The sequence below is a fragment of the Limulus polyphemus genome, unplaced genomic scaffold, assembly GCF_000517525.1.
Source record: "Limulus polyphemus unplaced genomic scaffold, Limulus_polyphemus-2.1.2 Scaffold604, whole genome shotgun sequence".
Classification (NCBI taxonomy): domain Eukaryota; kingdom Metazoa; phylum Arthropoda; class Merostomata; order Xiphosura; family Limulidae; genus Limulus; species Limulus polyphemus.
The window spans coordinates 279,679-302,433 of NW_013666214.1; the positions used below are offsets into that span (position 1 = coordinate 279,679).

Sequence of the window (22,755 nt, forward strand, 5' to 3'; positions counted from 1 at the left end):
AAACCCTTTTCAGAATCTTTTTTATTCAGGCAATTCTACAATTTTTGGGTGGGGGTGCCATATGGAACTCTTACCAAATTCACTTCCGCGACACCTAGACCTAAATCACTATTCAATAGTAGAATTAACCGTCACTTTATAGCATCCATAGGGCTTAAAGTGCGAGCATAATTGATGGGTCTTGACTCCGCGACCCGCAGATCGCGAGTCCAGCGTTCTGACCACCAGTCTGTGCCAGATCTCTAAAGATTCGAGCCATGTCACGCATGGGCGTCCGCGGAAATTTTTTCGGGGTGGGGCAAAGTAGTGTGAAATTGTGAAGTGAATAAAAAAAATCACATACATATGCTAAATGAATAAAGAATTATGTTTCTCATTTTCCAGAGGGGCAAATGCTCCCCCCATCCCCGCGGACGTCCATGATGTCATGCAGGTATCAATAGCGTTTTATCTATACAAAATGAAAAAGTTGCACCTATTTCTAAATTGAGATGGCGGAATATATTTTTGCTTTGAGTGACGTATTCTTTTTTTATCGTCAAGTTCAAGAACAAAAAAGCACGAAATAGACACTTTACGAAATATTTATTTAAATGACTGCTTACAAGATAATTTTCATAATAAAAAGATAAAATATTAATCATAAATTGGGTGTATATAATAAAACATTCATCAGGGTAATTGTTCCAGCTAAAAGGGTACCTCGTATCAATTATACCAGGAAAATTGTTCACATATTTACAGTAATCTGAAGTGCTTGAAAATACATAGTGACGGAATGCAAACATTTTATTTAGTAATCCAAGCACTAAAGCAGTTGAGTATGTTTAGAATAAATATCTTAATTATATCAGTGTCATAGGAACGTTTCCAAAATGGCGACCACAGTAAGAAACCCATTCCTATACAAAAGATTTACAGTCGTCAGTGGCAGTTACAATATGAAGCTCAAGTGCTCATGCGCAAAGTAACGACGAAGTTCAAATTAAGTTATACACGTTAAAACAGCGGGAAAGTAATCTGGACGGGCTTCTTACAGCAGTGCCTGCTATATAGAACACATCAACTTTCAGAATATAAATTTATAATAATAGTTTATACTGTTAAACAGCTTAAATATGCGAAAAGTTTGTCCAAAACTCCACGAGGATGGATTTAGTTGCGTCTCATTTTAATGGAAACCGTAAATATATATATACATGCCTTCAATATAGCTCGAAAAAACAAATGAAATTAATTAAACTCATTTTCAATAAAGGCCTTTAAATTCTTAAGAAATGAAATCGTTCTCCTAATAATATTTTAGAAGCAGTAAAATTGACTTATGAATAGGAATGTTACGAAAATATGCCAGGAACAACACCTGAACAGAAACACTTCTATTATTTTAACTGTACCAATTCCTAGTGAAGTCGAAGATGTCATCACCATGCACAGAATTAATTTTCCAACAAAGCTTATAATCGTACAGGAATGTTTTTTTAATCACTGATCTTGTTTGCTTTCTCTAAGCAGAAACAAGATCATTACACACAACAACAACAACAAAAATTGACCACTTCCACAGATCCTTCGTATCCAGGAAAAATGTCGCTCACGACTAGCTGACGTTGAATTGTAACACTCTCTTTTATGGACAATAAAATCAATTTATTGCAAAAAAAGCATTGATTATCAAATCATTAAAAGTCAATAAACTTGAGCATGGCATTCTATTTACCAATCCTCCTCATGCAGAACATTATCAAGTTGACTTAAAATGTAAAAATGTCTTCTTAATCAAGGTAAGTTTTTTCAATAAAAGAATTAATATGTCAATTCATTAGGTAAATAAAGCCCAATATTAAGTATTTTAATTCTGCATCAAAACTATTTTTTTAAGTTGATCTGTACTGACACGCCCTTTTTAAGAATTAACCATTTACTAAACAGGTTAAATATCAAGTTAGTCTATTAACTAGCATTCAAACACACTTTCTTCATTCCACTGTGAGTTGATCCAAACTAACATTATCTTATAACCACACCGCATGCTTTCTAACGAAGACTATCGAATTTGTCTGCACTTCCACAGAAAGTTTATATATAAATCTGTAAGCTAATTCCTTCTGTCTGAGAACTAAAAATTTTTAAAATGCACAATTTTTCCTTAATCAAAACAAACATACTAGAGGGAAAGAACAATTTAGGAAGTTTTTCAATGCTCCTATTTACACACTCCTTTTTTTTTTTATCAAAATGTTTAAACCTCTCATCTTACTCCAGCCACAGGCCTAAGGTCCATCAAGGAAACAACTGTCTCTCTTTGATTACTTTACCCTTCTCACCAAAGTCACGTGCCTTAAATACCACAAGAAAATCACTGACTCTTTGATTAATATACTCTTCTCACTCATTTCATGCATCAAGTCCATCAAGGATATCACAATATCTCCTTGATTAACCTATCCTTCTCACTCATTTAATGCCTCAAGTCCATCAAGGATATCACAATATCTCCTTGATTACTCTATCCTTCTCACTCATTTAATGCCTCAAGTCCATCAAGGATATCACAATACCTCCTTGATTAACCTATGCTTCTCACTCATTTAATGCCTCAAGTCCATCAAGGATATTACAATATCTCCTTGATTACTCTATCCTTCTCACTTACCTCATGCCTCAAGTCCATCACAATATCTCCTTAATTAATCTATCCTTCTCATTCAATTCTCATGCCTAAAATTCATGAATGAAACAGTCTCATTGATTAATCTACACTTCTCACTTAAATACCCTACCTAAAAATGTTTAAGATAAGCACAGTTTCCATTCAAATCTTATGCCTAGATCACTAAGGAAAGAAATATTAATACCTTATCAGCCTAACTTTGTTCAGGTAAGATAACCAAGATAAGAAAAACTTACCACATCTCATCAGAGGATCTCAAAACTGCCACTACTGCTGAGTGTGTTATGCACACAAAACATAGATGCTAATAATTCTACTCCCCACCCCTTTTTTTTTATTAAAATGTTTAAAACTCTCAATGACACAAATGTAGTTATGTTAATATTGGCATAAAATTAGTTACAGCTTATCATACACTTAAAAAGCTAGTGAATATGATAATTTCAGTGAATCAATTTTATGGCATTTACAACAACATTTATAAAATGTATCATTCTAGATTATTAATTCATGATGTCCTATTCTAAGTACTAAATTACACAGAAAGAAATAATAGAGTCCTAAATCTAAGATAAACTGGATAATTGTTTTTAATGAATAGATAAATCTAGTGCCATAGTTGGGATATTAAAACCAATCAAAGATAATAAAAGGAACTAAACCACAGAATTAATAAATACGAAATGTAAAAAAAAACTACATAAGAACAATATACTAAACAGAGAAATTGGTGTTCATTCTAAAATCAAATACTTAAGGTTTACAACGCTAAATATACAACTGATATTATAAACAGAGAAATTACAATACTGTGATAACTGAAAATTATGGCAGAGATAAAAAAAAATAGAACTCACGTTTTTTATCAAAACAAACAGACTACAAAATCGTTTTATGTAAAGTAATTCGGGAATTTTTAATGTTGATTTAGATCACTGAAACTTATAGTTGATAGCAATATGCTAGAATTGTAACTTGTTTATATCCTAGTAAGGTTGAACACCATGTTTTTAAGTAAAACAAAATTAGTGATAGAAGACCCTCTGGCATGCAGAAGGTTATTACATCTCTTTCTCACTAAAGTCACCCTTAAACCATAAGAAAGCTAAGCATTAAATATAACAAAGTTGATAACTTATATTCAAACAAACTTATCCACTGTATACATCACATACAATAGACAAACAGTGTAATACAACTAGGTTCTTTCTCCACTCTATTCACAGAAGTTGAGCACAATATAACTATTCTAAACGTCAAACCTTCGGCTATTCGATATGGGCTAAAACTATACATATTTCAGGAGGGAACAATACAATTCTCGATACTTACATCATTTAAGTTTGTTAAAACTTTAACTGTTTTTCAAAAATACAATGACAGCAACTTTTAAAGTAGGTAAGTTCTGATTAAAATAATTACAACATTTTGACCCATAGTACGGAACCATCTTACCTGATGATGACCCGATACTATGGGTCGAAATGTTGTAATTGTTAAAATCAGAACTAGCCTATTATAAGAGTTGCTGTTGTCGTATTTTTAACTTAATCATTTAGTTCAGTAAGTTCCTCACTAGTCTTTAATTGTTTTTATTTGATAGAAACATTTTATGTTAGTTACGGTATCAAAAAAAAGTTCTGAGGGAGGAGAAACTTAAACAATTTATGGCGTGGGTGGTTGGAATCGGTTCCTTTTGAATATTCCTGTCTTCGCATTCTTGTTCTTTTCACTTGAACCTTTACCTTGAAAGAAAAAATATCGAAGTGAAGTTTCTTCAACATTCAGACCTCAACATTATCTGCTGGAGAATAGCATGATAATAATATACAACAGTGTTTATTGAGCATATTTAAGTCCTTTGTTAAAAATAAAAACTAGTACAAAGTAAAACATATTTTTCGAAATTTATTATTTCTTCAACAATCGCAATTCTATACTTGTAAGTCAGTTGACCTTTGTTACAAGGACAATGTCCTTACTATTTTAAATAAATATCACAGAAAAATATATTTGCTTAATATTACCATGAATAATAAAATACTGTGTACATATCTACAATTTTAAACCTTCAAATTCCAAAAATGGTTAGATAACTAAATGGTACACCTAAACACATCACAGACTTAATTACGGTACACCTAAACACATCACAGACTTAATTATGGTACACCTAAACACATCACAGACTTAATTATGGTACACCTAAACACATCACAGACTTAATTATGGTACACCTAAACACATCACAGACAATTATGGTACACCTAACACATCACAGACATAACTACGGTACACCTAAACACATCAGACTTAACTACAGTACACTTAAACACATTACAGACATAACTACAGTACACCTAGACACATCACAGATTTAATTATGATATACCTATACACATCAGACTTAATTATGGTACATCTAAACTTAATTAGAACCAGTAGTGATTTATGAGCAAAGTGACTTCATTAAAATGGAGCAGTTTCAGATGACTAACACTAAACTATAGTTTCAGATCATCAACAGTAACCACATTTTTTGATCACTAACGCTATACTTTCAGATCATCAACAGTAACTAAATTTTCTGATCACTAACAATATAGTATAGTTTCAGATCATCAACAGTAACTAGTATTTCAGGTCACTGATACTAACTACACTTTCAAATCATCAACAATAATTAGTTGTAGATCATTGAAAATAACTACAGTTTTAGAACACTGACACCTAACTATAGTTTCAAATCATCACAAATAACAACCATTTCAAATCACTGAAACTAACTACTGTTTGGATAAAATTTCCATATATTAGGTAAAGAAAAGCAATGTGTATTATCTGACAAAAAAATATTCAAGTAGTTAGAGGGAAACTCCTTATTTAAATTTCTATGGTACATGTAACTCGCAAGGCCAATGATTTAATAAATCCAAAATTAAAGTAACAGGCAATGGATTATTTAACATCAAGAAATTAATTACCTAGAGAACCTGAATATGTTTTAGAACTGGCATTTGTAACTTCTGATGAATTCTGAAAGTCTCCTACAAAAAACAATAGAAAAATATTTGTTTAAATATTGCACAATATTTATATTATTTATTTTAATGCTTGAAAAAATAGCATAACTTTCAAGAAATGTGTTACAATAACTATGAACAACCTACCAAACAAAGCAATATAAGAGAACTGTACTTAATATTAAGAATAAAAAAAAGACTTGATAGAAATAATCACTTCAGCTCAAAATGCTGAAGAAATATAAGCCACTTCAATACTAGCATCGGTTCCTAATACCGGTATGAACTGTATTGTGCTCATTCACAACTATGACTAACAAACAAACAAATCAGGTCTGGAGTTTTAACCCTATAATTATTTCTGGCTCCATGTGAATACCATCAGCCTTTTAAACACAACTGTCTACAGTATTTATTCACCAAACTGATTTTAGGTCAATGATTTTGTTTTAGGTACGAGTTATTAATAACATGCAAGTTACATAAAAAAACTTAACATGTATTAATTTAGTCTTAGAATGCTTTTTTAACACTACTGTATGTTAATGACAATAAGATGAAAACAATATTCCAAAAGTTCAGAGGTACGCTCCCAATAAACGTGAAAGTAGCAGAACTACTCGTTACTCGTACTTTGGTTGAGCTTGTTCAACGTAAGTGATGGGAACTTGATTTTGACAGTAATTTTTATCTTCAATTCAGAGCTTATTCGTCCAATATTTTTTATAGTCAGCCGCATGATGAGGTGTTGCTTTCACTACATTAACAATATAAAAGGCTGTAGTGATCAGAAATAATGGAAAAGTGACTTTCTCTAACTGGGACTTGAACCTAGGATTCATGACTCACAGTAGCACTCTGAAACCAAAGGTATTACTAATTTAGCTACGAGTGTTTCAAACCCGAGAACACAACTCTCCACCTCACTAATCTGGTATAATGAACATCCATTACTTTTGAGCACTTTAGGTTGAGTTCCATGTTTGCAGCGAGTATGAGCATTTAATTTTATCTGAACCTTCTTTGTATTTTATTTTTAAATAAAACACATCAAATTTTCTTTTATCAATATGGAAATATTTTGCCTTTCTAAATGTGGAAAGGTATAGTTTTACAGTCTGTGTTTTTGTTACTTTAGTATAGATTATTGGTATTTAAATTCAATTAAGTATCACTAATTATTACTATTTTTAAGTCTACCATTTGAATGGTTTACTTCTAGTTTCAGAATGTTATTTTGATTTTGTGCAAAGTAGTTTTGTAAGTTCATAATATTGGAATATGTTTAATTTTGTATACATGATTATAAGTACTGTGTTTGCACTTAATTTAATTTACTTGGCTTTAGTGAGTACATTTATACCATTCTGCAAAGCTTTTACATTTTTACTGTTGTAAATAATTTTTACTTTTTTCTCTCCTCCTTTAATTTACCCAATCATTTTAAAATACATTTGCCCTCTCACCTAGATAATGGGAATAAAACACCTCTATCTATGAAATCTTACTTATATTTCAAATAGAATTAATGTCCTAAAAACAAAAGCTGTTGTTGCAAAATAAGACAATATAAATTTATTATTTAAATCTGCCTTGCATATTATAAATAACACAAACAAAAGCTGTTGTTGCAAAAATAAACCAATACAATTATATTATTTAAATCTGCCTTACATATGATAAGTAACACAAAAGGGTTAGCTAAGTTAAAAACAAAAACAAGCAGACAAAATTCATCTATCATAAGTTCTTCCTTTTGGTAACAACTTGATGAATTACCATACTGACAAGGTAGTTCAATTACTAACACATTTAGCCAAACACCTTATTTTATGAGCTCATTGGTCAAAAAAAAACATTTTCTAACATTGGACCATTGCTGGATTACATGATTGTAGTAACTAAACACCAAGTGTCCCATTAATGTTTATTATCTTAGGAGAGAAACATCTCTATTTAGAAGGACAGTTCTACTACAATTGTGAAGTTGTTGTGTAAGGGAGGAGGGGGGGTGGGTGTGTATGCCTAGTTTGCCGAAATCTCTGATTTGGTTCTGGCTCAGCAGATGCATCAGTTGATACAGAGAACTCGCTCCTAGCACCACTAAATTCATATTATGTCATTAGATTCACTGGAACTACCAATGAAATAAAATACTCCACAATTCCCTGTGACAAACATATCTTTCAATCACTGAATTTGATGAGCTAGACAGATGAAAAGATAAGAATTTATATAGGAAAGTACCAATGTTACTAATGTGTTATCATCTATTCCCAGGCTGTGTAATTCAGTTATACACCAAAAAAGAAAATTTTCAGGGGCTCCAAGAAAGCCAAGGGAAATTTTCTAGGCTTACCAGTTAAGAGGTTGAGATGGACCTTTACTGAATGTAGAAACAGTAGCAGCAAGTCTAGGGCAACTGCTGGTGGACAATTGCCGGCGAGCAACTGCCAGTTAAAACATCCGAGTAATCCATATCCCCCCCCCCCTAAAAAAAACTTAATAGATGTAGTTTAAAGGAGGATTGTCTAGATTTTATAACAAAAGGCCATTTACAATTTTCATTTCCATTAAGTAATTATTTATTAATCAAATTGCTAATAGCCAGTGTTCTAAAATGACACTAACTACATATAACCTGTAAAATTAAAATTGAAAAGTCAGTATCTTAAGTAGAGATTAAAATGCTAATAGCTAATGATATTACTGTAATAACACTTGTGTTATATGTTAAATCATAATTGAAAGGTCAACTTACCTTGGTGTATTAGAACAATTGTTTAATTGTAGTATAACCCGAGGTTTACAAACTTTAATGCTTGGACAAATTTTACCTTGGAAAATGATTAAAATAACATTTTTTTCTATAAAAAAAAAAAAGCCAAAATCATTTTATTTTTATTGTATGCAGAATTTGGATTACTCAGATCTTTTGACTGGCAGTTGCCCACTAGCAAGTGTCAACTGGCTGTTGTCCTTCCAATAGCAGCATTTCTAATGTGTAAGAGAATGTCTACTCACTTATCAAGGCTAATTCAAATGATATCCCGATTCTCTTTCTATTGGTTGTAACTAATGTAATAATAAACATCAGAAACAATTACCGATATTTTTGAAATACAGTACATAATAAGAGGACATGGCATGCAGGTTAGACTTTCTGATTTACATGTGTATAAAACAAGATGATTGGAAACTACAAAGCTAGATATATTAGTAATAGCTCTAATATAAGTTTTTTAATTTCTACTAAAAAGCAGAATAGCAGTGAAAAGATTATCTAAGTCATGGAATTCAGAGCTGAGTGTTACATAATACAGAAGAGTGAAGGTCGAAAATCGTAAATATTTCCTTTTGAAATTAATACATTAAAACATAATATCAATCAACTATGTTTTGATGCTAAGTTTATTGACATACATTGATAATCAAGTAGTTTCATTAAATTTTCAATGAAACTCTGTAAAATGGTCATTACAAGCACACTTTTACCTACCTGTAACCAGAGGGTTAAATTATTATATATCATTTGAATTAAACTTTCACAACAAAAGTGTATTACAGATTAATAATAAGTGCCTACTGAAATTTGAGGACTTGGAAAAATCTCTGTGCATTAGCCAATTGCAAATTATTTTAATTTCTTGTTTGCAAATAGGATCTAACAGAGAAAAAATTTTAATTGATTAAAATAAACAAGAATTAATGATGAAAGGGTAGGGTAAAATAAAAAAAAATTACTTTAAACTTAGATATTTTGCAGAATATGAAACACATTGGATGTATTGGGTCGAGTAATGTGTTCAAGATTACTAACTAGAAATAGCCTACTTTTATATCTCTGTCCTTTTAAAGTTGAAACCAGTGTCTATATTAGTTAATATTAAATGGTCAATGAAATGTTCACTTGAGCTGGAGTCCTCAGTGTGTACATGACCAATTAGTGTTAAATGGTCGATGAAATGTACACTTGAGCTGGAGTCCTCAGCATGTACATGACCAATTAGTGTTAAATGGTCGATGAAATGTTCACTTGAGCTGGAGTCCTCAGTGTGTACATGATTCTTTACTTTAATGTTAATGAAACTTGTAATTGTTGAACAACAGAAGGAAAAGGAAAGTAAAAGATGGTTATATAGCCCATGAACTGAAATCATTCATCATCCAAAAAATTTACTAAAAATCTTATTCTTCTGTTGTAGTTTTTAATCCAAGTTATATATATGTAGTTTTCATATCCAACAAAATTTCTAAGTCATTCAAACCAATGGAGTAACCACACAATCTGGAAAAACCATTACACAAGTATATAACACAAAAACATTTTTTATTCAAGAACAAGTATGCATCTAGATATATAAAGTTTAAGCCCATTACCCCCCTCCTATTCAGGTTGTGTCTCCAACCTTTTCATTCAACCACACAAAAACATGCAACTCAAAGAATGGCTGTTATCTCCAGGATCAAGTCCCACTCAGTTTTCAGTACTCCAGTGAAAACAAGTCCAAACTCTAAGCCATTCCATTCCTAACAAATTAAATGACTTAAGCCACCAATCATCCTACCAGTGCGTTTCAGCACTCTTTCCAACATGTTGATATTCTTTCAAAATAAGAGGACTAAAATTTCACCAGTCTTGGACAAAGCTAAAATTATCGTCCATACTGAATTGCTCAGATCAATTTCAAACACTTTCTAAGCACTCCCAGTGTTTTTCAAGCACTTTATAGAATATAAAATCTATGTCAAAATCAATCAGATTCCATTAAAATTTTTATAAAATTCCTATTTATTTCTTCAACATATGAATGTAGATTAAAAAGAAAATAAAGACTATTTATTGCTCTGAACTCTGCAAAATGCATTAAAGTTAGATATATCGATATATTCTGCTATTATAATATTTTCAAGTACTTTTACATAGAAATGCCCCTTTTCAAGTTCTTTCAAGCCCTAGATATTCCATTCTCAATTTCAAGGACTTTCAAGGATGTGTATGCACTCTGTAAAATAACCTTCATGTTTTTTTTTAATTTCAAAATTCTTTTTTTTTTTTTCATTGTAGATACACATCAGCAGAGTGAATTAGGATTTTATCATGAATTACTTCTAAATTTTCTTTTTCCAACAGCAACTATGCCCCTCTGATACAAAACCCTTAATAGACAAAATAAGAGAAATGTGGGGGAGGGAGTACCTGTAACCTAACATAATCTTTATCACAGAAATTAACTGTTTGGATTGTAAACTATAAAAGGGTAACTACTATATGTTTTCAAATTTGTTTAGGTTACCGACCTAAATCTTTCCAGAAGGGCTTGCACCATATATGTTTTTGCACAGTAGGGTCAAACCTTTACTAGTTTCAAGACTTGAGTTAAACCTGATGTTTGTGGCTGTACAAAGTGCTCATTAGTGCTATTTTATCTTAGATATTCATTCAATAACACAAGAATGTAACGGTGTACAAATTCCTAGACTAGCTTCAGTTGAGTGTACTACTGCAAGTAAAAGAACAAAGTCACAGAACACCATTATAGTTAAAAAATAAATAAACTAGATCTTACATTGATTGAAAGAATATCTTTAATTAATAGTAAGTAAATTTTCACGGTTCAAGCATATTAGCCCTAAAGAATAAAAATATCAGATTAACATTTCACAAATGACCACAAAACAAACAGTGCAACACTGCATATACGAACTTACGTGTCAAGACTTCTACAAGCTGTAATTTGGCTATAACTGTATTTATCTTTTCCTCTGTAGCTGCCTGAGCAGTTTTTAACTGGGAATATTGGGTCAACAAATGGCTGACATTGTTCTGCAGTGTCTACATAAAAAACAAAAATAAACAAACAAATTACATTTTAAGTTATAAACAGTTAAATGACTGATGAACTAACAGTTCAGTTTGCAGCAATACCTTCTATCCAAATACATCGTATATTACAAAAGTTCATTGTCGTAATGTCCAGGACATAAAGCTTTTTAAGTTATGTTCCAAGAAATAAATAATATCCAGAAATGTAGAAAGTAAACTTTTATAAAATTAAGTAAGAGTAACTTGAACATATGTTAACTAAACATTTCTAATTTATTTACATTTTTTTTAGAAGAAATTGACTACAGAGCAATTAAATACACATTGAAAAAACTCAGAAAGTCTTACTGTATGACAAAACTATTAAACATACTTGTTTTTAATTCTTTGTCTTTACCACCACCATACCAATGTCCATAAAGTATTTTTATTATTTCTTCAACTTAAACATTACTATTTATGACATTTTATAATGTTCTCATGAATGCACCCAGAAATAGTCCTGGTGACCACCTTGTTAATGTGGTGTGTAATACCACCTCTGGCCTGAATAATGGCTACTATTCTAAAATACAGGTTTTTAACCATTTTTCTTATTTTAGTTGATGACGAGTGGTCTAAACTTCTGGTGGGCCCAGAGATCTTCTATAAAATTTAACCTAGGATCTGAGTGGGCCATGAGAGAGAGAGACAATAATTACTTTGAAATAAGACATGCATCATGCACGCTTTGAAGCAGGAAGAACTACTTCATTGGGACAATACATTTCTGCTGACCAATCCACCACAGGGGCCCGAGTGTGATAATTTAAGACCCTGTGATATGCGTGGGTGTTTAAATGTGCAAATGCTTCACATGTGGGTCTTATAACCAATGTGCAGGATGCAGCCCACACAATAACATTTCTATCACAATACTTCACATTTAGTACAACAAATTATCCATCTGACAAGTGGATGAAGCACACAGTCAACAGAATAACATCCCCACCCTAATCACAGTCAAACTGTTCATCTGACTGCCTCCAGATTATCTTTAGTTCCATAAATTTGTTGGTTACATAATAAAGAAGTCATATAGCATTAAAAAAAACTATCATCAAATGTGCAATTAATTTCACTAATTACTGCTGGGTTCCTTTGTATTTTAATTAGAAACTTCATGAGTTCACTCAGTGTCTTGTCAGTTTTTTCAAACTGTATTAGTCAAAATCAGAAGACTACTCAAGATGATACAATATGAGGACAATAGTGAACAGTATAAATTGTTTGTTTTAGGACAAAGCTACATTGGGCTATCTGCTGTGTTCACCATGGGCAATCAAACCCAGAAGTTTTAGCATTGTATGTCTGTTATCTGCTGTGTTCACCATGGGAAATCAAACTCTGAATTTTTAACACTGTATGTCTGTAAACTTACTGCTGTCCACCAGGGGACAAACAGTATAAAAATAAGTCAATAATGTCAGAGTTACACAGCAGTTAAGCCTACACTTATTTTCTAGATAACAGTTTGTTTTTTCTATTTTAAAAATGCATCTTAATACCTGTAATTCACCTTCATGATCCTTTAATAAGCTGCTAACTGTTAAATTAAGTAGCTGACCTACAACATTAGTAGCATTGCTGTACTGGTTCAACAGATGGTTGTCCACTGGGTCTTTCAACTGTATAAAGCAATAAACAGCAATTAATAAAACAATTATAATTAACCTGAAAACTATTAATTCAACATCTTTTTATTTTACATATCATTCTACAGTATTAATTTTAGATATATATTTTTGTAACTAATATTATTTTAACCACCTAACCTGAAAAGGAACAAGCTTGAATAACTGATATTAACTAGCTTACATGAAAGCTTTATTACTGTATTACTTTCTTAAGAGTCATGTCACACTTAAAAGTGGACTATCAAATGCAAAACAAAAATTTTAAAATTGCTGAATACATACATCTATTTTTGTTGTATATTTCAAGTACAGAGAAATAAAAAAATGGGTTAAACTTAAAATTTCTTAGAAAAATCCACTTGTAACACTACCGTAAGTTTAAAGGTTATCATTACGTAAAAGCCCTCTAAAAATGTTATCACAAAATACCAACATAAATTAATTAGAGAAAGTAATACCTTGACATCTTAGAAGAATTTTACATAGAAACACTAAAGTGTTATAAAGTGAACTCATAACATCAACAAACAACAACAAAAAAAAAACAGTTACAGGGATATATTTTTCCAGAAAGAACAAATTTTTACCTGTTGTATCAGTTCTAAATAGGTGTGAACGACATCTTGTGTTTGTTTCAGAATTTCTGTCAACGTAATATTGGTGTTGCTCATAGTTCCAATAGTCAGCGTGTTATTGAGCATATCTTTGATAGCCAGGTTAATCTACATGAAATCAATAACCTAAGAGTAACTTAGAGAATTTGAATTAAATTAATCAAAGTGCCAAGATAAGCTTCATTATTATTTAGTCATACATAGTAACAGTGATTTAAAAAACACTCTGCAACAGTATTAGTAATTGTGTTAAATAAAAAGACACGCACACAATTTGAATTACATAAAATAAGCCAAATTAGAAAATTTATTTCATTTCATTCAAACTCTGATTGCTCTAACTGTAACTCATAAGTGAAATGACTTATGAACAAACAATTTAAAAACCTGTTAATGACTGGCATTTCAGTGTCCTTACAGGGCATTATTCTCACCAACTCAAAATATCATGCAGTATATGTGAAGAGAGAGTCAAGGTGAGCAACAGAGGATGTATGCATCATTCAGAAGAGTTTATTTATTTAGGATCCACATACTGATTTTTCCCAGTAATCAACTACATATGACAGAATAGCCCACCCAGGCAAAGAGACATACACACCATCTATGCATGCCTGGTTTCCACTTTTAATGGTATTGTTGTTGTTTTTTTAGTTTGACCAAATTATTTTTCTTTGCCATACTCTTGGCATACTTCAGAAATGAACAGAGCTATTTTTTTCATAACTTGTTTTCATAGATGTTTAGAAAAAATTAAACCTTATCTATAATACATTCTCATTTATATAATCCTAGTTTTTCAGTAGAATTGGGCCTAGAAAAAGAGTTAAATAGGCTTAAGCAAGATAGAATGATTTTTTTAATTTAAATATCACCATTAACTTTATTCAGATTATCAAGCACTCTGAAAGTTTCTTTGCATGCTAAAGTACCATGATATTTCCAATAAAGCTTCCTTGCATGTTAAAGTAACATAATATTTCCAATAAGTTTAGACTATATTTATTTCTAAACTTACAGAACTTTCAATCATATGTTGTATAACCACTGTATTTAGGTTTGGAGTTTTCAGTTCAGTTTTAGCAAGTTCCAGATCCTTCTCTCCTGACTTAAGAGCTAGTATTTGTCCAGTGATGTTGTGGTACATATAGTCTTTGATCTTCATTATTTCAGACTAGAAATGATAGTTAACATTCTAAGTAATTACTTAATAAACATTATGAATAATGGTACTTAAAGTGAAACAACTATTGTCATAAAGTTGTATATAGTTTTCAAGAGTTAACACATAGAAAAGCTGCAACTTAATGATGTTTTTCACACATTAAAAAAGCACAGTAGACTCTTCTATAGAGACTGATATAAACACATAGTCCCCTTTAGCAAAACTGTCTATTCAAAATACTTTCTGATTCTTATAGTAAAATAATCAAAATCTCATATTAACTACACTCAAGATTAAAAATAAAAAGTACACAAATTTAGATTTACCAATAACATTACAATGCAACATAAGTACCCTTTATGTTGCTACTCAATAAATCATTACATTACATTACTAACTGTAAGTTTTTATTGTAAACTATGTTGATGAATATCTACAGATTTTTGCTTGAAGACGAGTGGTAATACCTGATTATTCCAGTTCATATAATACAAAGTGGACACCAATTTCTTAGAATTTTCTTTTTTTTTAAATGACAAAATGTTTAAGTTGGAATTCAAATAATTTTTTTTAATGTAGAAAACTCTAGAAAAACTACATCTTACAACAAAATAGTGACACGTCTAAAAACTACATCTTACAACAAAATAGTGACACGTCTAAAAACTACATCTTACAACAAAATAGTGACACATCTAAAAACTACATCTTACAACAAAATAGTGACACGTCTAAAAAACTACATCTTACAACAAAATAGTGACATGTCTAGAAAACTACATCTTACAACAAAATAGTGACACGTCTAGAAAACTACATCTTACAACAAAATAGTGACCTCTGTCTAGAAAACTACATCTTACAACAAAATAGTGACACGTCTAGAAAACTACATCTTACAACAAAATAGTGACCTCTGTCTAGAAAACTACATCTTACAACAAAATAGTGACATGTCTAGAAAACTACATCTTACAACAAAATAGTGACATGTCTAGAAAACTACATCTTACAACAAAATAGTTACATGTCTAGAAAACTACTCCAAGAAGTTTTTGCAATGGTAATTAATGTCACTAACGAGCTCTACTGTTATGAAATTTAACTTATTTTAGAGGTGTGTATCATTCGTTATAGTTAAGCCTTAGAATAAGATTGGTCTTTACATTAATTGAATTCACATGCTTGAAATCAAATCAGGATTTACATAAAAGTTTAAAAGCTTTAAATGAAAAGCTCTTTCTTAAGATCAGTTTAAAATATTTACATAGAAACTGTTCAGATCTTCTACACTCCAGCTTGCACTGCCATTAATTTTCTCCAGAAGAGGTAATATTTCATTAACCTTTGAGATAACAGGCAAAGTTGAAATGTTGATGTTGTCAACAGCTTCGGCAACCCTTAATAACTCCTAGAGAAGATAAAATAATGATTAACTGGACTACTTTTGCCATTTTTATCCAATAGACAATAAAAAAAAGTGAATAATATTATTTAAACCATTTGATTCAACATATTTTTGAATTCAATTTTGAAACAACAATAACACAAAAGTATTTTAAACCATTTCTGTTAAAGTTTAAAACATTTTATGCCAGAGCTGTTTCTAATGTAAAGAATTTACTGTTGTAAGTTTAACAAAACAACAAAACCTTTTCTTACTCTTTACATAGCACTAATCAAATTTTGGACATGAACATGAATCCTAGGACATTTCTTGGGGTTTATGGTTATGTTCCTACAATTTTTAATGCACACCATTTCAGTTTTCTATAAAATAAGAAACACATGACTAATTTTTTTGGAAATTAACAAAACTTAAGTCTAACTCAGAAATATTTTTTTCATAATGTTTCTGTAAAAATCTTTTAAGATAGTGTGTCAAATCTGTACTTCAATTTCAATTCCTATCTATTATCAGCTGTAAAAAAAAAAAAAAAACACATGGTAGGCTCTCATTAGCAATTACTGATGGCTAATCACGAAGTGTATTTTGAGTATTTCTCACAATTATTATAGGATTTTCTTTCCATTGGTTCTAAAACTTAAGATTTATTTGTAACTAGTTAATGTACCTGCACATGGAACTCAAAACAGCCCACCAGGATTGACATGGGAGTGACAGATCTAAATGCCAACTTTCTTATGTCACTCCCCAGGAAATCCCAATGGTGCCTACAAGGTTTAGTGACAATTGGTCCAGCAGTTTACCAGTTATAAGTAGATGCACACATATACACACACACACACACTTTCATGAAATATTGATTCAGATGCAACTTAACTTCTCTACTCTTCACTACAGAAAAACAAAATTTCCTTACTATTAAATTTGGTTTTTCTATAAGATTGTTATAGAATTTTTTTTTTCTTTTATATTTGAAAACAAAGTTTTAGTAGCACTAAGCTATCACAACTCTCTCCACTTCCATCCATCCAATATGATAAGAGGGGAATGTTATGTCATTTCCTTTATGACTGAGATAAAATAATTGCATTTTCCTTAAAATAATTAATCTGAGTAAGATACATTTTAAATTCTCCTTCATAATGTGTTACATTAGAATATATTAATTCTCTGAAGTGCAAAAAATATTTAAGACATTATTAGAATAACCTTACATCATGAAATATACGTTGTTCCTTTCTAAGTTTAGCAGTTTGGTCTTCACCAGGTGAACTTGATAGTTTTTCAGTCACATTTGACAAGGCTTGAATTTGTACCTAAAGGATTAGATGAAAAACTTAGTATATGTTTCTACATTAGCTTTGTCATCAACCAAGCTTTATGCTACCATAACTATAACATCTTTTACATATTGATTTTAAGAATTGCATGAACTTAACGACACTGGGAATTTTTTCCCTTTCAATTTTTTTATATTTTCAACAATGTTATCCATGAAAAATAAAAAATTTGGACAAAAATAAAAGTTCATAGTTATTTATCAACATTGATAATCATCAACTGAGATGAAATTTAACTTGAGAGTACAAATGATTATGTGAATGACTATTAGCCATGATAAACTGTGATTTTAAACTCTCATATAGGGCATCATTCATCCCAAATGCAGAAAAAAAGATTTTGAACCAGTAGTTTTCAAACCATGAATCCTCAAATTCACAGTCCAGGGAAGTCAATAATTTATTAGTCTGTTGACCTTTTGGCTTCAACCAATTTCAAGTAATAATCTCTCTTTTTGTTTAGCAATGATGACGACCCAGTATTTTCATTAGTAAAGATCACTGATGAAAATTCATTATCAGGGTTAGTATTCAAGCACCATCTCATCGAAATACATAAAACTAATTGAGGTTATTGGAGTCAAAAGAAAACCAAATGGAAGATTTTCACATTTCTGAAGAGGGTGCTGTTTATATATAAATAATTTTGATATACAAATATGATTAATATAAAAAAGCAATTTTTTGTATAAGATAATTTCATGTAGATTATGATTTGAATATTTTGGCTTTTTACAGCATTATTTCTAAATAAGGTATTCATTACTGAAAAAAAATAAGCTTAAAAAATGTTAGAATTTCCTTTAACAGAAAAACAATTTCATAAAGTCATTCATATGGAGTTTAAAAAACACAAGAGTCAGTGGTAAAGAAACCTATGAGCATAATGAGGAACAAATATAATACAGAACTGTCAATCTTAATATAAACACGATCCATTATGTATGTGTGTGTTAGCATCTATCACCAAGTTAGCTGACTCGATTACTCTATTTTTTAGTAAAGCAACTGGAAAATATCCAATAGTTTTTGTTTTAGGATTTTTATCTGAGAGGGGGGTGGGTGAAAAAACACGATCCTAAAATAGAGTACTATTTCCACTTTTTCACAGACTTTTGGCTTTGAACTTAGAAACAAGTACTTAATCAGTTAAATGAGTCAATTATTACTTTCCACAAAGCAGGAAGCAATTGACATCTAATGAGTTCATTAGTGGTTTAATAATAAAAGAAAGAAGGAAGGGGACATTATCTAACATTGTACTTCATACAATTTCTGTTTCCTTAACGGGTACTGTCACCTAGTATGATATAAAAGGTGAACTTGGAATACTTGTTTGTCTCGGTCTTATTATTTGTTTCTTGTTTAAGTTTTGTTTTTTATGATTATAAATGATGTAAAATAAATCAACCTATTGCCCTTATTTAGCAAAGATTTGAAAAAATTATTATTACCTTTGAAAAAAAAAGTATTTAATTAATTAACATAAAAATGAAAAAATAGATAAATATATAAAGAAATGCAATAACCAAGTGGTCATTCAGAGTAAGCTTTAATAAGACCACAAAAGATACTCCAGAGGAAATTAATTCAACAATTATAGAATGTATAACAATAATAAAAAAGGCATATACATGAAAAAACTTAAAGTATTCAAATTTCATCTGTTATAATCACAGTACTGTACTGTTTAGCCTCATTATAGGTTATTGACATTTGACCCCCATATTTTAACCCCTCCTCAACTAGTATTGTTTGAATATTTTGATATGTCATGAAAAACTGGATGAAAATGTTTTCCTGTTAAAAATTAGTTCAAACCCCCAGAACTGTGGCAAAAGATGAGGAAATTCCAGTGTTTTTTACTTGTTTTTCTTAAGTAGATTCCTCTTTTTGTAGACGTAAATACTCCATGTAAAAATTCAAAATATTCAAACAGAATCATGAAATTCTCTTACAGTTGGAGCAGTAAGACATACAAAAATGACTTTTTATAATAATCTTATTTGTATATGCAAAAATGTTTTCCTACACAATAGTGCTCTCTCCTATAATTGTCCGTCAGTTTTTTTTCTGTTGTCCCGATTGACCTGAAATTAGTGCCAAAAAATTCAATTTCTCTACATATTTCGTTTAAATTCTACTTGCTTTCTAACTCTGTTATTGGCTTTTGATCTTGCTTGTCTTGCTAATTAATAATAAACATTTAAAACAAAACCAATTTCACACTTTCACCTACTTATTCCTGCAGCAGATTAAACCTAAACTAAGCTGATCTAAGCTACAAAATGTGGTAACAAAAACAATTGATCCTAAACACCTACTAACTATTATTAACAAACATTAATATGTGGCTTATTAAATACTTTTGGGTAACATTTTTGAATTCTGAGTTAGCTAGAGATCACATTTTAAGGTTCATTACCAACTGGTAATGAGAGATCTTCACCAATGCTGTTCATATTTTAGCATGAGAAAAATCAAGAGTCAAAAAGTAATTATTTTCTTAAAACATCTATGGGGAGCAGTTTAAACCTATAGAGTTACCACATTTTTTCTAAACTATCTAAGCACCAAATTGCCCATGAGTCCATGACTTTGTTAGTTATACATATACGAGTCGCATTAAAAATGTGAATAAAAATACCATCAAATATTGCGATTAATCCCACTAATTATTGCTGGGCTTCTCTACGTACGTGATATAGCAAATTAGTAATTTCATTCTTTGTTTTCAGCTCCTTACATTATGTGTAATGATAGGCAAAAACATAAAAGTACTCAATACGATGGAATATGTGGACTCTAATGGTAATGAATGGTATAAAAACAAGTTCATGTTGAATCAGTACTTTACTGTTTTCTGTAATTCCAGCTTTCTCTAGGTGAAGAAAAAAAACACCTACCTGAAAATTAGTAAGGCTTTGTTTTAAGCCTTCCTGAGATGTCTGTAGAGAGGCCTGTTGATACTTCATGTCCTTTATTGTTGCCTCCATGGCAGTAATTTTGCTTCCAAAACTAGCTACATTCTGTTAGTATAAAAAAAAAAACACTGTAGCTCTACTACCAATTCTAGCTACATTCTAAATTATAGGATGGATGGGCCAGTGGTAATTAAACTGTGGTCCATAGTGGTCTGTAGGTTGGTCCAAAATGCAAGTCACTGACATGCAAGGCCATACCAGAGAACAGAATAGGTGGGGTATGACTGTTATGTGGTCCACATGGTCTTTTGTCTCATCAAAGTAGTCCACAGACAAAAACGTTTGAGAACCACTGGGCTGGACCATAGATCTAGTTCCAACTTTAATCACCCCAGAAAGAGACAGCCAAGACACTTATGTGTTACACATACATATAAGGGCAGTAGATCTGTTTATGACAAATTTCTCACATACTTTGGAGTAGTTTGGGGGTTCTCATATCACCACATCTGACAGAATGGTGTTTCCTAGACATAAGAAAACTGAGAAATGTACAGGCACGAGTTATTTAAACATGATAAAATATGATAGTAAATAAATGACTAGAAAGATAGATGAATGAAATTAAGTGACCATAACCTTTAATGTGAAAATAAAAAACATTTGAGACCTACGCCATTCAATAGGTTGTACACTTTACCAACATTGGTAGAAGGGCTTAAGCCTGAAACATTGACAAGTGTTATTCTCTTAATTTTAAGGTTCCATCTTTCTAGTTTTTTTACTGACTAATGTTATGATCCATCCAGTTGGGAAGCATATCATGAGTCTAAATCATTATTACTGCTGTTCTGTTGGCATGAAAATTCAGGTTTGTTTTTAAAATCTTGGAAAATATAGCCCTTGGTTTGTCAAGTTCAAGAGGAGTCTTTCTTAGAAATTTCCTGAGCTACATTTAAAGACCTCAATTACTGGGTGGTGACAGTATCTTCACTTACACTGGATCATCCAGTGCTCCTCTTAGGATAAACAGATCCTGTTTCTTTGAACTGCTTATGACATTACTTAATTGTATTATTTGATGGTGCCCATACATGACAGACTTGTCAGAATTAACACTGTGAGAGAACACTAAATTTGAATTCCAAGAATCACAGAATGTGCCAACATTCTGTTGATAGGTATTTATAGATGACTTGTAAGTTCACCTCGAAAGCAGTAATAAAATTAGTGATTTTTTTCAGTCAAAAATAAACAAATACTTACATTTTGTAAATTCAGAAACAAATAAAAGTTAAAAGAAAACATTATTTGCATCTTAGAAATGCTTCCATTAAGAGTTTTTTTTTTAGTTAACAGTAAATGATGAACTAGAAGGTACATGTTTCAGTAAAATTTTAGCCCAAGTAGATAAAAGTAGGTTTGAAAATTTTAATGGATTGCAACTGTATAAAGCCTGTTCATTCAACAGGAAGTTGCAGTCCATTAAAGATCTCAAATCTAGAATGTACAGATTTTAGCAAGTTTCAACCACCAATTTTTTAAACTGAAAACTTTTGTCAAACTTCTTCAACTGAAAGTATGTTATGTACAGGGTGTACAGAAAGTCTAGAACCAAGCAGTTTCCAGCTTTTCTTAATTTCAGATACGTGACTGATTTCGGTGCTCAGCATAAGAAGGTCAAATTAATCCTGCTGTTAATCCAAATTTTTTTTTAATTACAAGAACAGCATGTGGAACACATTCTGTAAAATGCACTGAAGTGCTTTCCGTTCCAAACTTTTCGGACACCCTGTACATACCTGTCTGTTCAACTTGAAGTACTAGGTCTAATCTACGGAAATAAGAAATTAATTTTTAATAGATAAATAATAATAATAAGCTGGTCAATTGCTAGAATATTATTACCTCAGTGTTTTAAATGAGTCATGCTTAAAGTGTTATACCAAAACACACACACACACACACACACACATATATATATATATATATATATGTATAAGTGAATCATTTTATGTGGAAATCAGTGTGTTACGTCTTCGTTTGTTAATTAACTTCCCGTAACTTCGTTCCGACGAAACTTTAGCGACACAAGTCCTTACTT

The 22,755-nt window shown here is 31.0% G+C and overlaps 1 protein-coding gene across 3 annotated transcripts in view; it reads right to left on the reverse strand.

The window, feature by feature from the left end:
- Window positions 1-1,105: 1,105 nt before the first annotated feature.
- Window positions 1,106-22,755, reverse strand: part of LOC106459408 (EF-hand calcium-binding domain-containing protein 14-like) — a 71,335-nt gene continuing 49,685 nt past the window's right edge. For all 3 annotated transcript variants that reach the window (XM_022385905.1, XM_022385906.1, XM_013919026.2), the window contains exons 5-13: window positions 20,634-20,756; window positions 17,602-17,703; window positions 16,247-16,390; window positions 14,833-14,988; window positions 13,788-13,922; window positions 13,072-13,191; window positions 11,410-11,533; window positions 5,659-5,721; window positions 1,106-4,419 (exon numbers count right to left, since the gene is read on the reverse strand). In XM_022385905.1, coding sequence (XP_022241613.1) covers window positions 4,340-4,419; window positions 5,659-5,721; window positions 11,410-11,533; window positions 13,072-13,191; window positions 13,788-13,922; window positions 14,833-14,988; window positions 16,247-16,390; window positions 17,602-17,703; window positions 20,634-20,756 — 1,047 coding nt within the window. In that variant the 3' untranslated portion in view covers window positions 1,106-4,339. The remainder of the gene's footprint in view (window positions 4,420-5,658; window positions 5,722-11,409; window positions 11,534-13,071; window positions 13,192-13,787; window positions 13,923-14,832; window positions 14,989-16,246; window positions 16,391-17,601; window positions 17,704-20,633; window positions 20,757-22,755) is intronic.